This window comes from Canis lupus, chromosome 3 (assembly GCF_003254725.2).
Source record: "Canis lupus dingo isolate Sandy chromosome 3, ASM325472v2, whole genome shotgun sequence".
NCBI classification, from domain to species: domain Eukaryota; kingdom Metazoa; phylum Chordata; class Mammalia; order Carnivora; family Canidae; genus Canis; species Canis lupus.
The window spans coordinates 25,975,177-25,991,371 of record NC_064245.1 but is presented as its reverse complement, the minus strand read 5'-3'; the positions used below and the strand labels follow the sequence as shown (position 1 = coordinate 25,991,371).

Sequence of the window (16,195 nt, the reverse complement as noted above, 5' to 3'; positions counted from 1 at the left end):
CAGCAGCACACTCTTCATTTTCTTGAAAGTCATTGTCAAACCCCAGGCTCTTATTTTTGAGCCTAATACATCCTAAGCCCCTTCTTTATGAGCCCACTGTCCCAGGTTTGAAATTTATGTGGTCTTACTTACTCCATTCCGCAGTATTTCTACTTAGCTTTTAAAAATTCTGGCCACAGTTAGGAATACACTGTACTGATTACAGTGAGAAATTCTCCTCATAATTCTCTTTACCCTCAAACTTTTTTTTTTTTTTAAAGATTTTGTTTATTTATTCATGAGAGACACAGAGAGAGGCAGAGACACAGACAGAGGGAGAAGCAGGCCCCATGCAGGGAGCCTGACTCAATACTCGATCCTGGGTCCCCAGGATCACACTCTGGCCTGAAGGCAAGTGCTAAACCGCTGAGTCACCCAGGGATCCCCCTCAAACTTTGTTTTTTGAATCAGATCTTCCCGATGTCCTGGAGTTCCCTTGGCCATACATAGTGTAAGGGAACTAATCGTTACCCTGCTCTCCCATGAAAGGATGAGTGTAATTGCCACCATGCCTCGGCCGTCAGCAAGAATCTGATTTATTGTGCCACAGATTATTTTCCTGTCGTGTGATCTAGTCTTACTCATACAAACCTGAGTTTCAAGATCTCCTTCTCAAATGGGTGTTAGGATAGGTGGAAATAGTTCCCGACTCAGTGTGGCAAGCAGCAGTCTGATGTGTCCTCGGCCCAAGCCACCAGCTCTAACTCACTGGCAGCCACTGTTTTTGGACGGGCTGCCGTGTTAGCAGCTAGACACTCCGGCTGCGGCCGACCCTGCCTCGGGAGTGTCCTGCATCCGCCGCTTGCTATCTCCTGACTTAGAGCAAGACACTTAGATTCTCTGTACCTTGACTTCCTTGTATATAAAATGGGAGTCATGGTTGGAACTGTGTTGCCATCAAGGGTGAAATTAGATCATAAAGTGATTAAAATATCACCTAGCAGTGGCCAACTCCCGGAAGTCTTACTTACAATTATGACCCTAGGAATTGCTCACTAACCTAAGGGGAATACTGACTTTCTAATCATTTATGAATGTGCTGGGGCAGAGTCAATAAAATCTGGGTAAAATAAACTCATCTCGCCACAGCTTATCTCTTGAGGAGGATTCTAGCATTATTGACTGGTAACCTCTTATCCCCAAGCATTTGCTGTGTTCCTGGATACTCCACGTGAGCTGTCACCGGTTTGCAGGGGTTCGGTGAAGCAGCATTTGCAGGAGTGTCTGGAGCTGCATTTGCAGGAGTGTCCGGGAGCTGCATTTGCGGGGGTACCCGGGAGCTGCATTTGTGGGAGTCCCCGGGAGCTGCATTTGCGGGGTCCCCGGGAGCTGCATTTGTGGGAGTCCCCGGGAGCTGCATTTGCGGGGGTCCCCGGGAGCTGCATTTGTGGGAGTCCCTGGGAGCTGCATTTGCAGGGGTCCCCGGGGAGCTGCATTTGCGGGGGTCCCCGGGAGCTGCATTTGTGGGAGTCCCCGGGAGCTGCATTTGCGGGGTCCCCGGGAGCTGCATTTGCAGGCCCAGAAGCTCTCCTTAGGCTCAGCGCAGCAGGGCCACACTGTCCCGGGCTCCAGGGGTCAATAGTTACTAACGTTTCTTTCCTTCATCTGCCCACGGCCCGCGGCTGTTCTTGCTCCGCCTTTCATAAATTGAGGTGCTCAGGAAGTGTTGAAGGATTGCGAGCTGTCGTCTCCCTTTTGGGGACGGAAACGGAGCAGCGTCCCATTTTCTGGGCTCCCCACCTTTGGAAGCAGGGTGGTTTCTTCTTTCTGATCGTCTGTGTCCTCATCTCCGCTGCAGCAGTTGGAAAACAAAACCTGCCCTGCGTAAGCCGTCGCCGCGATGGCCTCGGGGACAGGCTCCTCCTGGGTGCGCGGGGTGCGCGGGGTGCGCGGGGTGGCCGAGCCGCGCAGGTGCCTGCAGGTGGGGGCCCGACTCCCGCGCGGCCGGACGGCCCAGGAGCGCCACCTCGTGGGCACCCCGATTGCGGCCTCGCAGCAGGGGCCGCCCACCTCCCTCCAGGATTCTCCTTTCCCGTTTCAGCGCCTGGGGAAATGGGACCAAAAATTAGATTCCAGATAATTTAAAAATGACTGTCAGGCAGACTTATTATGAAGAATCTACTTCTGGCTTTACATAGGGCAAGTGCCTTTTAGCTGCTCCAGGTTTCTATCGAAGTGGTAGCTCTTGCGCGGTTAGGCCAAGTCTGCATTTTACAGGCATTGGTAAAAAAGAAAATGTTGGATGAGCACTGGGTGTTATGCTATATGTTGGCAAATTGAACTCCAATAAAAAAAAATGTTAGTCTGTTACAGTCTAGGTAGTACATCAAAGGAATGAGAATTTCCTTTTTTTTTCTTAGTCCAATTTTAAGAAGTTTTTTTTTTTTTGCATGAATTTTAAAAAATAATGGCAAAGTCTTTGAACTGAAAGTGTCATCAGCATCACCCAGTAGCTCGTTAGAATAGAATCTCAGTCCCTGTTCCAGCCCTACTTACAGCATTAGGATCTGCGGCGGTTCGTGGCTACCTTGACAGGTAGAAGTGCAGGTGACCAGAGTGACATGGAAGACCTGTGATTTTGTCCTTACTCTGGTGCTTCCTGACATGTCTCAGCCATGTGATCACATCCCTTCAGCCTCAGTGGCCCACATGTGACACAAGATCATGGGTTCCTGCCTTGTCTGCTCCTGGCCCAGCTGAGGGACAACTAAAAACATGCACAGCAGGTCACCTTGAACATGGGGAAAACCTGTGCAAATGTCAGGGGAAACGATGAGTGAGAATTCTTACATTTCATACTCAGCCATCACTGGATAATGTGCTTTCCATCAGCTACATCAGCAGCAGAGCAAATGTTCACCTAAAACCTTCATCGTGCTTCACATGGTGTCTGGTCAGATCCCACCAAGTTTTCATGGGTCTCTTTGTTTTTTTTGTTTTTTTTTTAAAGATTTTATTTATTTATTCATAGAGACACAGCTAGAGAGAGAGAGAGGCAGAGACACAGGCAGAGGGAGAAGCAGGCACCATGCAGGGAGCCTGATGTGGGACTCGATCCCAGGTCTCCAGGATCACACCCCGAGCTGCAGGCGGCGCTAAACCGCTGCGCCACTGGGGCTGCCCTCATGGGTCTCTTTGAAAGGCTAGTCTTTCCAGAGTGCAGAATAATGAAATGCCTTCCTGGGGTCTCAGAACTGTTTCCCCTCTTGAGCCCAGGATGGGGTGCAGTCGGTAGTCAATGGAGCTTGTTGATGAAACTGCTGATTATCCCTCAGCAAGGTCCAAACACTGGCCTGATGTCCTTCACACAAATCCTTTTATGATAATCAGATTATGTGCATCATTAGAGACTGACACAGCTACAGGAAGACTCTATCATCACTAATAAATACCAATATTCATTAAGGAAACAGACTCCTGATGGCTGAGAAATCCTTTGGTAGTGCTCAGGGATCGAAGTTAGTGAGGTTATTAGCTGTATACAAATATTCCCTTAACCTTGAAATGGGGCAAAGGCAAATAAAACACAGTAGCAAGATATTACCCTCTTTTCCTTGCACACATTTTATTTTTTTATTTTTTTTAAGATTTTATTTATTTATTCATGAGACACACACACACAGAGGCAGAGACACAGGCAGAGGGAGAAGCAGGCTCCATGCAGGGAGCCCGACATGGGACTCGATCCCAGGACTCCAGGGTCGTGCCCTGGGCTGAGGGCAGGTGCTAAACTGCTGAGCCACCCAGGCTGCCCTCTTGCACACATTTTAAAAGCAAAACCAACAGCCAAGAAGCTGTTGGAAAATAAATAGATGAAATTTTAGAAAAACATATCAGCTGAAAGCCTGAGGATGCTGAGAGATGTTAAGCTCCGTGTTGCCCCAGGCCCGTGTGGCTCCTGTTCCAAAGAAATGGTAGTGATTGTCCAGTAGTAAAAGCAAAACATGGAGAAAAATTTCTTGCACGATTCTCCACTGAACCGAGGCACAACAATATTCAACTCAAATTAGGGCAGACTGTCACATTGTCTGCAATTTGTGAAATTATGGACCTTTTTGCTCCTAATTTACTAAATATAGGGAAAATGTGCTGTTTTCTTCTTACTAGATTCTAATTAGCAGTGTTTTCTCTAATCATTTAAAAGAACTCGGACTGTCAGTGCTTCAAAATTACTTTCCTTAAAGTTAAAATGTAGCTATGAGGAGTAACTTTATACAGGAGGGAAAATACACATTCAGGCCTACACCTAAAAAGATAGCCTGTCAGTCAGGACATTGAAAGCAGGCCTTAGCAGAGCGCACGTCATCTCTGAAAACCTGACCATCCCCGATGCTGCCTGTCGGTGTATTATAAGGATGCATTTAATAAGAGAGTACAAGAAACATGATGTTACCTTTTTACTTCTTTTTTCAACTTTTTACCTTTAAAAATTTCAAATCAAGAGGGAAAAAATGCCAGAATATGTAACACTATTCTGTTTTATTTTATTTATTTTTATTTTATTTTTATTTTGTTTCTTTGTTTTTTTTTAATAATAAATTTATTTTTTATTGGTGTTCAATTTGCCAACATACAGAATAACACCCCATGCTCATCCCGTCAAGTGCCCCCCTCAGCGCCCGTCACCCATTCACCCCCACCGCCCGCCCTCCTCCCCTTCCACCACCCCTAGTTCGTTTCCCAGAGTTAGGAGTCTTTATGTTCTGTCTCCCTTTCTGGTATTTCCTACCCATTTCTTCTCCCTTCCCTTCTATTCCCTTTCACTATTATTGATATTCTCCAAATGAATGAGACCATATAATGTTTGTCCTTCTCCGATTGACTTACTTCACTCAGCATAATACCCTCCAGTTCCATCCACGTCGAAGCAAATGGTGGGTGTTTGTCATTTCTCATGGCTGAGTAATATTCCATTGTATACATAAACCACATCTTCTTTATCCATTCATCTTTCGATGGACACCGAGGCTCCTTCCACAGTTTGGCTATCGTGGCCATTGCTGCTATAAACATCGGGGTGCAGGTGTCCCAGCGTTTCACTGCATCTGTATCTTTGGGGTAAATCCCCAACAGTGCAATTGCTGGGTCGTAGGGCAGGTCCATTTTTAACTCTTTGAGGAACCTCCACACAGTTTTCCAGAGTGGCTGCACCAGTTCACATTCTCACCAACAGTGTAAGAGGGTTCCCTTTTCTCCGTATCCTCTCCAACATTTGTGGTTTCCTGCCTTGTTAATTTTCCCCATTCTCATTTGTGTGAGGTGGTATCTCATTGTGGTTTTGATTTGTGTTTCCCTGATGGCAAGTGATGCAGAGCATCTTCTCATGTGCGTGTTGGCCATGTCTATGTCTTCCTCTGTGAGATTTCTGTTCATGTCTTTTGCCCATTTCATGATTGGATTGTTTGTTTCTTTGGTGTTGAGTTTAAGAAGTTCTTTATAGATCTTGGAAACTAGCCCTTTATCTGATACGTCATCTGCAAATATCTTCTCCCATTCTGTAGGTTGACTTTTAATTTTGTTGTTTTAACAGAAACACTAATACCCATCTACCTTCCTAATAGTGGTTAACATAGTTACATGCTGACCGTATTTATGCTCTCTCACTTTCCACCGCCTGCTGCCCTCCCAAACAAGGAGCTGCTCTTAAATAGCCTCAGTAAAATGACCAAATTCAGGACAATTTAACATTGATAATATTCCCACCTAGTACACAGTCCTGGCTGGACTTTTGCCACTTGTCCCAGGGATGCCCATCATAACATTTTCCCCTTGATCCTGGATCTGATCCAGATTCGCACGTTGCATGGAACTGTGATAGCACCCTCTGGTGTCCTTTCAAATGGAAGACCTCCACGTTTCGTCTTTTAATAAATTAACATTTTCGAAGAGCACAATGCTTCCTCACAATGCAATTGTGAGACTGTGCAATAACTGATGGCTTTCACAGAGCATCACACAAGTAGGTACCCGGTGGTGACTTGCTCCTTTATTAGTGGGGTAACTGACCACGTGATTGAGGTGATGTCTGCAGAGTCTTTCTTTGTAATGAACCCGTCATTTCTAGCACAGCCGGGAGAATTAATAAATTCTGCTTCCCAGTAAATTTCGGCGTCCATTCAGTTGCCTGATCAGTTATTACTGCTTTGGACAAAATGATGATTTTTCTAGCTTTTTAAAATGTCTTTACATGTATTAATTGGAATTCTACTATAAAGTAAAGTTTCTCTTCCACCCTCTTTATGTATTTACCCATGTATGTCTTTGTGAACATCAGTAGGGGTTCACAGGTTGTTTTGATACAGTTGGTTATTACTTCTCACTCTCACTATTCATTTTGATGCTCTAATCGTTCCACCTTTGCCCAGTGGGCAGCCCCTTCAGTCTCACTCCTGGGCTTGTGTGTGTGTGAGTGCCACTTATTCTTTAGCCCTTAGCATATCTGTATTGAAGTTCTTTTCTTTTTTTTCCTTTTATTTATTCATGTGAGACACAGAGAGAGGCAGAGACACAGGCAGAGGGAGAAGCAGGCTCCATGCAGGGAGCCTGATGTGGGACTCGACCCTGGGTCCCCAGGACCACACCCTGACCTGAAGGCTGGCGCTAAACTGCTGAGCCATCTGGGATGCCCTGTATTGAAGTTCTTAATTCAAGTCACTGCCCAAATGACAAACTTTATTCTTAAATCAGATCTTTTTTTTTTAAACTATTGCTATGTCCCAGTTACTATCCAACACATGGTCCAGTGGGAAACCAGACCATTACTTCAGCCTTTACATACAGTAAAGATTATTGTAAGGGGCACCATGGGAATGTCAAAGCAAAGCCCTTTATTCCCTTGGGTTGACTAAAGAAGCTCCTGGGAGAAAGTTTATCACCTCCTAGATGTGAAAGATGATTAGAAGTAAATGTGGAGGGGTAAAGGAAGAGGCACAATGGTCCAGGCTAAGGGAAGTACCTATGTCTGAGGAATTCCCACCCTCTGGGGAGCCTGTCAGAAATAGCAACAATAGGACCCCATCCCGAACCAGTGAACTCAGGATCTCCGGTGGGGAGAACAGTCCTAGGGTCCATACATTTTAATTTCCATACATAGCTTCTAGAGAATTTATCATGAGAAATGGTGTCATATGGCATGGAGCATAAACCTTCACAACTAAAATTTTTAAAATTCCATTTTATTTTATAGGATTTTGAACTCAACAACGAACTAAAGATGAATGTCCTAAATTTGCTAGAAGAAGTTTTACGAGACCCAGACCTTCTTCCCCAGGAAAGGAAAGCCACGGCGAATATCCTGAGGTAAAACACAGTTGCAGGTTCCTCCTAATGACATTGGTTGCTTTGTGCTGTGTTCTAGAAAATAAGATCCTATTCGACCAGAAAGGAGTATCTTAGATTCCTGGGAGCAGTCGGGATTCTGCTGTCACTGTCAAATGTTACATATCATCTTCTCTCTTCTGGGGGCAGGTTGGTGTCTGCTGCCTCGGGAAGACTTGGCCTGGGAACATAACTTGTGTGGAGACAGGAGTGCAGTTGCTCCTCTCGGTGTGGCCAGACAGTGGTTCACTGCAGCACCAAAAGTGAAAAGGAGGAAGCCTTAAAGGATCTCTCCTGTGACCCCAGCAGGCATTGCAGACAGATGTTTTCCTACTATTGGTTCTAGTTGTTGATTGTAAGCTTGGGTATATGAGCAGGGTTGTAGCATTTCTGTGACAGTCCTGTGCCCCTGGCTTGTGGATGTGCCACCATATAGTAGTTATATGTTTTCTTTAGCTTGTTTCACAGGTTCTAGGCCAGTTTTACTGACAACTTCTCAGGTTAGGATTCCCAGCATCATGTAGGTTGTATAAAAGCTTGTAGGTGTCATAAAAGCTTGAACTTTGGGTTTCCCACGAGAGACTGTTTGTTTCTGTCATTACACCCAGAATTCAAGCAGGTAACAAACTTTTCTATAGTTTCTTGAACTGATGGGCGAACTTTTTTCTAGGCCATTCTATGGGAGAAGGATACCCATCAGGGATTTTGTGCAGACATTTTAGTTACAGCTTTCCACCTGATGCATGGCCATATCATCTGTCCCCACATAGGGATGAGAAGCCCAGCATCTATCTGCTAGACCTGATACTGCTTTATCATTTTGACTTCTAGTTTCATCTTCATTTATAATCTCTTGAAGAAGTCCTTTCTTTCTTCTAACCTTGACTATACTGTTTCTTTGTTATTCAGAAGGGAGTCTATCTTAGCTCTACCATGTTTTTGGAAGTCACTCTAATGCAGGGATGCTGGATTTTGGTCTGTGACATTTTAGCAATTGGCTCATGAGTTATTTTTAGTACCATCAGTTCAAGATTCCATCACCAGACCCTTCTTTGGTTTAGGGGCTCTTCTGGGAGTTTATCTTAAGGGAGTTAGTCCTTAAGATAAATCCTATTTACCATCCCAAGTCTTTATTATTTATCAGGTTTAAGACATGCGCATACTTTTTGTTGAATAAATGACCTGAGAATTAGAGGTGTGGGATCAATAAGAAATAGAAATTTTAGTAGATGGTACAGTTGGGACCATGACATGGAGCAGAGTCTGATTCTAACTTTTGCAGCATTCACAGGTATAATCTTGGTTCCGACACTTGGAGATGCCAAGTTTCTCAATGAGTCTAAAACTCAGTCCCCTCATTTGTAAAATGAGGCTAATGATACCTACTATTGAGTTGTTATGACAATTACATGATATAATATGTACAAAGAGCTTAACACAATGCCTGAAACATAAATGGCACTCATTTTACTGCTACACTTGTTATTATTATTTTTATTTACTCTGACAGTAACTCTTAGGAAAAATATTTTCTTCCATCAAGCTAATATGGCACAAGTAAAACCAAGCTAGGTCTTAATTAAACTCAAATTTCCTCAGGCTTCTTCACCTTGTCTCTACAAAAGAGATCATAATAACACTAAAAGCCAATTTAATATTGCACAAAGATATGAATGCAATAAAAAAAAGAATTCAAATGTATACTTCAAGTGGATGAATTCTTTGACATGGGAATTATATCTCAATGTAGTTGTTACACAAAAAACTATAGTCATAACCCACTTGCTATTTTGCAAGAGGAAAAAAAGAAGTAAAAAAACAAAACAAAAATACAGTTCTACTGATGGGATGCTCCCAGCTGTCCACTCACACTTCTGACCTCTTTCAAAGTCTTCCCAAGAATTCCAGAAGTCCCAAGAACTGTGTGCTAGGAGCAAACCCAGTCTTTTTTCTGCCTTAGCATCTTAATTCAGGTTCACTGCCCAAATACCACCCGAGGGAGAGACTTTATCAGTGCCACCATTGTTTCTGTCAAGAATGCTTTGTCCTGAAGATGGCGCCGAAGGCGAAGAAGGAAGCCCTTGCCCCTCCCAAAGCCGAAGCCAAAGCAAAGGCTTTGAAAGCTAAGAAAGTGGTGCTGAAAGGCATGCACAGTCACCCACACACACACAAAAAGAAGATCTGTACCTCACCTACATTCGGACGACCCAAGACCCTGCGTCTATGAAGGCAGCCCAAATATCCTTGAAAGAGCGCCCCCAGGAGAAGCAAGCTTGATCACTGTGCTATCATCAAGTTCCCCCTGACTACCGAGTCAGCCATGAAGAAAATAGAAGACAACAACACACTTGTGTTCATTGTGGATGTCAAGGCCAATGAGCACCAGATCAAACAGGCTGTGAAGAAGCTCTATGCCATTGATGTGGCCAAGGTCAACACCTTGATCAGGCCTGATGGAGAGAAGAAAGCATATGTTCGACTGGCTCCTGACCATGATGCTTTGGGTGTTGCCAACAAAATTGGGATCATCTAAACTGAGTCCAGCTGGCTATCAGTCTAAATCTAAATTTTTTCACACACACAAAAAAAATGCTATGTCCTCTAAAGCCATTATTTCCCTATCAAAAAGCTGACAAAGATGCCACCTGCCTTAGGGATCTAAGCCAGACGGGCCCCAGAACAGCCTCACTCAACCCAGAGTCTTGGTGTTGGTCTTTTCCATCTTTGGTGAAAATAGCTCCTTTGGCTCCATCTTTTACCATCACAATTCAAAATCCACCCAAAGAGCCTGCAGGGAATAGATATTTACACCATCCATTCTCCCCGCCCCCTGACCTATCTTTTTTCCCATGAGGCCAAGACAAAAGTCTTTGTTTAGCCCTAAGTACAACTAAGGCAGACAGATACCAGTGGGGTGAGCAGCCCTTTGGCTTAGCAGACAGCCATGCCCTGAGTCCCTCTTGGGTCAGCTGGGTCTCCTAGGCACTCACTTATCTTCCCAACAAGTAAGTGAATATATTTGTGCAAAAAAATAAATAAATAAATAAAATCCTGTGGTACAAGAAAACTGACCTTTGATTGAAGCTCTCCTGCCAAGTAATTCATCCCACCTGTGTTAAGTTTCCCAGTCCCTGCCCCAGCATACACGATTGTGATTAGAGGAGGAAGGTACAGTAATTTGTTAGGATTTTTGATAACTTACCATACAGATGCTTATGTTTATATGTATGATACTTACATATTTATATTTTAAAAATCATGTCAGAATGATTACAAAGTAGAATAGGAAGGAAGACCTCTATATAACCATCACCAATGAAATACCATCATTCATGAAATCTCTTTGTGAAAAAATCTCATCATGGAGTTTTTGAAAAAGAAACAAATCAAAAGGATTTTTTAAAAGATTTTATTTATTTTTTTGACAGAGAGAGAGAGAACACAAGCAGGGGGAGCGGCAGGCACAGGGAGAGGGAGAAGCAGGCTCCCTGTGGAGCAGAGAGCCCAATGTGGGACTCCATCCCAGGACCGTGGGATCATGACCTGAACCGAAGGCAGATGCTTAATCAACTGAGCCACCTAGGCACACATCAAAAGGATTATTTAAAAATTATCTGAAAATTGTAACATACGATAATTATACGAAATGATAATAATTATTATGGAAAATTATAAAGATGTTTCCCTCCCTCCCTTCCTTCCTTCCTTCCTTCCTTCCTTCCTTCCTTCCTTCCTTCCTTCCTTCCTTCCTTCCTTCCTTCCTTTCTTTCTTTCTTTCTTTCGAAAGATTTCATTTATTGATTCATGAGAGACACAGAGAGAGAGGCAGAGGGAGAAGCAGGCTCCATGCAGGGAGCCCAGTGCGGGACTGGATCTCAGGACTCTAGGATCACACCCAAGGCTGAAGGCAGGCACTAAACCGCTGAGCCACCCAGGGATCTCCTGTTCATTTATTTCTTTTTTTTTTTTAAGATTTATTTATTTATTCATGACAGAGAGGGGGAGAGAGAGAGAGAGAGAGAGAGAGAGAGAAAAGCAGAGACACAGGAGGAGGGAGAAGCAGGCTCCATGGCGGGAGCCCGACATGGGACTCGATCCCGGGACTCCAGGATCGCGCCCTGGGCCAAAGGCAGGCACCAAACCGCTGAGCCACCCAGGGATCCCTCATTTATTTCTTAATCTGGAAGCAAACAGGGAATTATTTCCAACCCAAACCGGGAGATTTTAGTACTAAAGGTTTCCATGCATGTGTGGACATCTGACTTCAGAGCATACGTAGCCATGGGCTCAAGTAAGCCTGGAAGGAAGAAAAGCCATGTGCAAGAAAGCCAAGGAAGGAAAAGTACCAGAAGGTACCAGAAGGGGAAGTAACAAGTGATAAGACCATTCACAAAGTGAGGAGGAGCAGAGACGGAGGTAGGTTATGCCATGGGCATAAGCCGGCCACTCTCAGTAGCAAGCAGGAAGCCCAGAGAGTGTGGATCAGTCTTCAGACAGAGGCCAATTGCTCTTGGCTCTGTTTTTAAGATTTCTACTGTTGATTTCTGATTTCTATCTGTTTCTACTGTTTGATTTCTGCTGTTGAAAAAGGACTTTTCCAGTCATAGAACTTGAAAAATCCCATTTCCTTTTAAATTTTTTATTTGGCATTTCATTTATAAATGCAGATATTAAGTTGATCATGCCAACTGGGAGATGTGAGAGAAACCCAGTATCCCAGAGTGTCTGTCAAAGCACTATGGCAGTCAGGAGACTAGGAGCAAGTCCATCCTCTATTGGAACTGGGCCAGAGATAGAGGGGCCTTCACATCTAAGGGAAAATTTGTGAATATCCCCCCCAGTGAATACAAGTTGTGGTTGCGAGAGATAAAGACATATCACATTGTAGTTAAATGTAACCCTGACATTAGAGATGTATATGCAGTCAAGCTGTCAAACAATGAGATATGAACATGAACTGTATGCAAACATATATTACATTTATACAGTAAACTGAAAGCTTCCAATAATAAACCTGCTTCTGTCTCACGTAGTCTCACAGGGGTTACTTTCTGATGAAGAAACTTAATTGGCATATCTAGTTTTTTGTCTTGTTTGTGAATAAAAACCTCCGATCAAGACTTCTATTTCTAAAATACTACTTCCTCTCCAACATTGTCTGACTAGGTGGCTTCTGAATCTCTGTAGATGTAGATTTTGGTAGACAAGGAACATGCCGAAAGATGAGAAAAAAAAAAAAAAACAAAACAACAAAGTCTGACCTCATGGGTGGTCAGCTGGAATAGGTTCAGGTCATGAAAAGGTGACCCCCAAGCCTCACAAAGCCCCAAGCAACAAAGATAGGCACTTGGGAAAAGAAAAAATGGTAGATAATTTAACATGACCAGAACACATCTTGAAACATTAGTGTGAGATCACCAAGGAAAGGAACATTTGATAGAAGCTAACTAACTCCTTGACCACTTCTTTCCAAGGAAAGACTATTGCCCAGCCTCGTAAAGAAAGATCTTTTCCATGGGTACACATAGTTATGTGGCCACCAATCTCTCTCCAGGAACCTAGACTACCCTGGAAAGAATGACATAAGCTTTGGGAAAGAGTCACTTTTCTCCCTTGTGTGCAATCCTTAAGGGTGATTTAACAGTCTTTGGAGAAAGACTTGAGTTTGCTTATATTTTCCTCACCTTAATCTGCCTTTTATCATATGATGAGTATTTCTCTCTGCTCACAAATAATACGGCTCATTGCTGGCCAGAGTTCTGCTACTCCTGTCATCTAGAAGGAATCTTCTCCCTGGCAAACAGCCAAGAGCTTTTGTAAGAGAGAAAGATAGAGGGAAGAGACTGGACGTTTTGGGATGTGTTCTGTGCTGGATACTCAGAGAGGTGCCTTTTTACACTTGCCTAGGACAAGCAAGGGCAGCAGGACAGCACAGCTGACCAAACGTTTGGGCAAGTTAGTTCCCTTGAGCTTTGGTTTCCTCATCTGTAAAATGGAGATCAGAATGCTTACTTTGAAGGCATATTTTTATGATACGAGAGAGTGTGTATCAGGTGGCTCACACGTGGCTGGAGTGTAGCAGGTATATAGTAACCCATCTCTGTTGATTTCATATTTTTGAAGGGGTGGTTTTGTTTTCATCAATTCAGAGCACAACGGAACATCACATTGTAATTTCTTTGAAAACTGCCTTCTTCCAGCAGACAGGCTACGTGACCTGGGACTGTTTAAACATTTTAGTACTTTTAATATGCAATTGTGCCTTCATCTTGGAAAACTTAAAATGCTTGGCCCTGATGGTAAGTTATATAATCAGTATAATTCTCCTGGACTCTGAACTTCTGTTGGACATGAAATATCTCTCCCACTCTGAAACCAGCACCCATTTCAGGGTTAATTAACTTATGCATTTATTCAGTCATTCATCACTGAAAAAAAAATATTGAGAGCTGAATAACTGTGTGTGGGGTGCTACAGCACCAAATGCATCTCAGGGAAGTCCATCTGGGAGAGAGAAGAGTTTACCTGCTGGCTTCTGCCTCCCATTGCTCAAATTCTTGACACCCGCACCCCCCCAACCCTTGCACTTCTGGTCTACGTGTACACAGGGAGGAGGTGGCTCTGCATCTTCTGCTTTGGCATCAGCAGGGAAGGGGCAGGGTGGGTGGTTGAGGAATGTGGATGGGGCCCCCAGGCCTCTTGGGATCCCCCACTGACAGTATTGCAGGATGCCTGAACTCACGGCACTGGTCCTCTCATGCACAGGCTTGCTTTGATGGTGGGTGTTTCGACTACCACCGTGTAGGTAACAAGTTGGCTCCCTGGGATAAGTCAGCCCTCTCGATGATCCTCCTGTGCCTTTAACTGTGTGTTTTCCTGTTTCTTTGATTTCTCATCTCCAGGTCATGTCTCTGCAACCTCCAGCAGGCACCACAGCCTAGTGGACCCAAACCTTCCAACTTGCCAGCCAGGAAAAGTTGACATTTCATTCCTGGCGTGTCTGTTGTCTTTTCATGGAGGACATTTTTATTTATTTTTTAGGGCCCTTTCACAAGATGATCAAGATGACATCCACCTAAAATTAGAGGATATAATTCAACTGGTGAGTCCAGCCATGGTCCCATCCAGCACAATTATGTGCAGACTACTTCTCAAAGGCAAGCAATATTATGCCCATAACTGGTAACTGGGTGCTTGACCGTAGTTCAATGAACCGTAGTTTATGGTTCAAGGAAGCACCATGAGATTAACTAAATTTGACTTGGGGCTTAGCAGTTGGTCCATACTGTTAATGTTGGCTGATACTTCTGAGCCTTTTACCATTTTCTTCTGAGCCTTTTACCATTTTCTTCATAGCTAGAATCTCTGATGGACTTTGTACTGGAGTAGCTGTGGTGAGCTGCTGGGCACCTGCTCTAGGCGTGTTTCATTCCCACTTTCCTCTCTTGCAGACAGACTGTCCGAAGGCTGAGTGCTTTGAGACCTTGTCAGCCATGGAGCTGGCTGAGCAGATCACCCTCCTGGACCACATCATCTTCAGAAGCATTCCCTACGAGTGAGTGCAGCCCTCACAGCTGTAGGCCCCCTCGGACGGGATCTGTGCACTTAGAGCTGCCATTGTTCCTAAGGCAGATGTAGGCACCAGAGGTGTGAGGTCTTCATCCTACGATTGTTTGATCCGTACTTCAATGACTTTTGGTCCCAGTTTATGTTAGAAATATTGAGTTGGAAATACTGGGGGCTGTCCAGATGGCTACTCTTATGTTTCTTTATGTTTAGTGGTCCCCATGGCATGTGAATTTCTTTGTACCCTCACATCCTTGCATTATAGAAACCTCAGTATGGCTCCAACAGTGGTTCTCAGACTTCATGGTGCCTAAAATCCTTTGGGAAACTTGTTAAAAATGTATATTCCTACATAGCCCCTGCAGAGATTCGGATTCTAGTAGGATGGAGGCCCAGGAAACCTTTTTCACTGAGAACCCCATTGAGAACTGAGTGATCTAAGACTATACTTTGAGAAGCACTGATGTTGGGTAAAATCTGTAAATTCTGCTTCAGTTACTCATTCACCTCCATGAATCAACAAGTATTGCTGAACTTTGAGTCTCTACAACAGTAGAGATAGATTCCCAAGATGGAGCTTTACCTGGGGTGTGTGTGGAGCAGAGAGCTGTGCTGTGTGAGCTGCCCTGTGGTGAGCGTCCATATGTATCAACACTTTCAGCTTCTCACATAGAGCACAAGGGGGCCCTCTGGCCCCTTCCAGCTGCAACAGTCAGTAGCTCCACAAGCAAGGCCTTTGTTTGGACATATGACAACTGATGGCACACGTCCTTGAAATAGCTAAATGAAGGGTAAAGGAGGGGCTGGGCAAGAGATACAAATGTGACCCATGTCATGGGTAGAGAAGGAGGGCATCATGATGATGTGGGCTCAGACATGGCAGTGGTCAGAGCTACAGCTATGTCAGAGAGGTAATAAGGGGCAGAAGATGCCCCTGCAGGGTTTTCTTTATGCATTGTATCTTCTCACCCTCCCCCTGTCTCTACCCATGAACAAGAAGGGAGGGGAGCAAAATGTGACCTATTGGCTATACAGGTGAATCCAGTAACTACTTGAAGACTTGAGGTAGAAACTACAGTGCCATGGGGTGCCTGGGTGGCTCAGTCGGTTAAGGGTCAACTCTTGATTTAGGCTCAAGTATGATCTCAGAGTCTTGAGATGAAGCCTCACGCCAAGCTCTGTACTGGGCATGGAGCCTGCTTGAGATTCTCTCTTTCTCCCTCTGCCCCTCCCCTCCTTGCATTCTCTTTCTGTCTCAAGAAAGAAGAAAGAA

General features: G+C 44.3%; 1 protein-coding gene and 1 pseudogene across 3 annotated transcripts in view; both read left to right on the top strand.

The window, feature by feature from the left end:
• RASGRF2 (Ras protein specific guanine nucleotide releasing factor 2) overlaps nt 1–16,195 on the top strand; it is a 237,898-nt gene that overhangs the window by 201,821 nt on the left and 19,882 nt on the right. For all 3 annotated transcript variants that reach the window (XM_049108314.1, XM_025437016.3, XM_025437017.3), the window contains 3 exons: nt 7,226–7,338; nt 14,398–14,458; nt 14,808–14,911. In XM_049108314.1, the coding sequence (XP_048964271.1) occupies nt 7,226–7,338; nt 14,398–14,458; nt 14,808–14,911 (278 nt within the window). The remainder of the gene's footprint in view (nt 1–7,225; nt 7,339–14,397; nt 14,459–14,807; nt 14,912–16,195) is intronic.
• On the top strand, nt 9,278–14,455 carry LOC125754842 (60S ribosomal protein L23a-like; annotated as a pseudogene).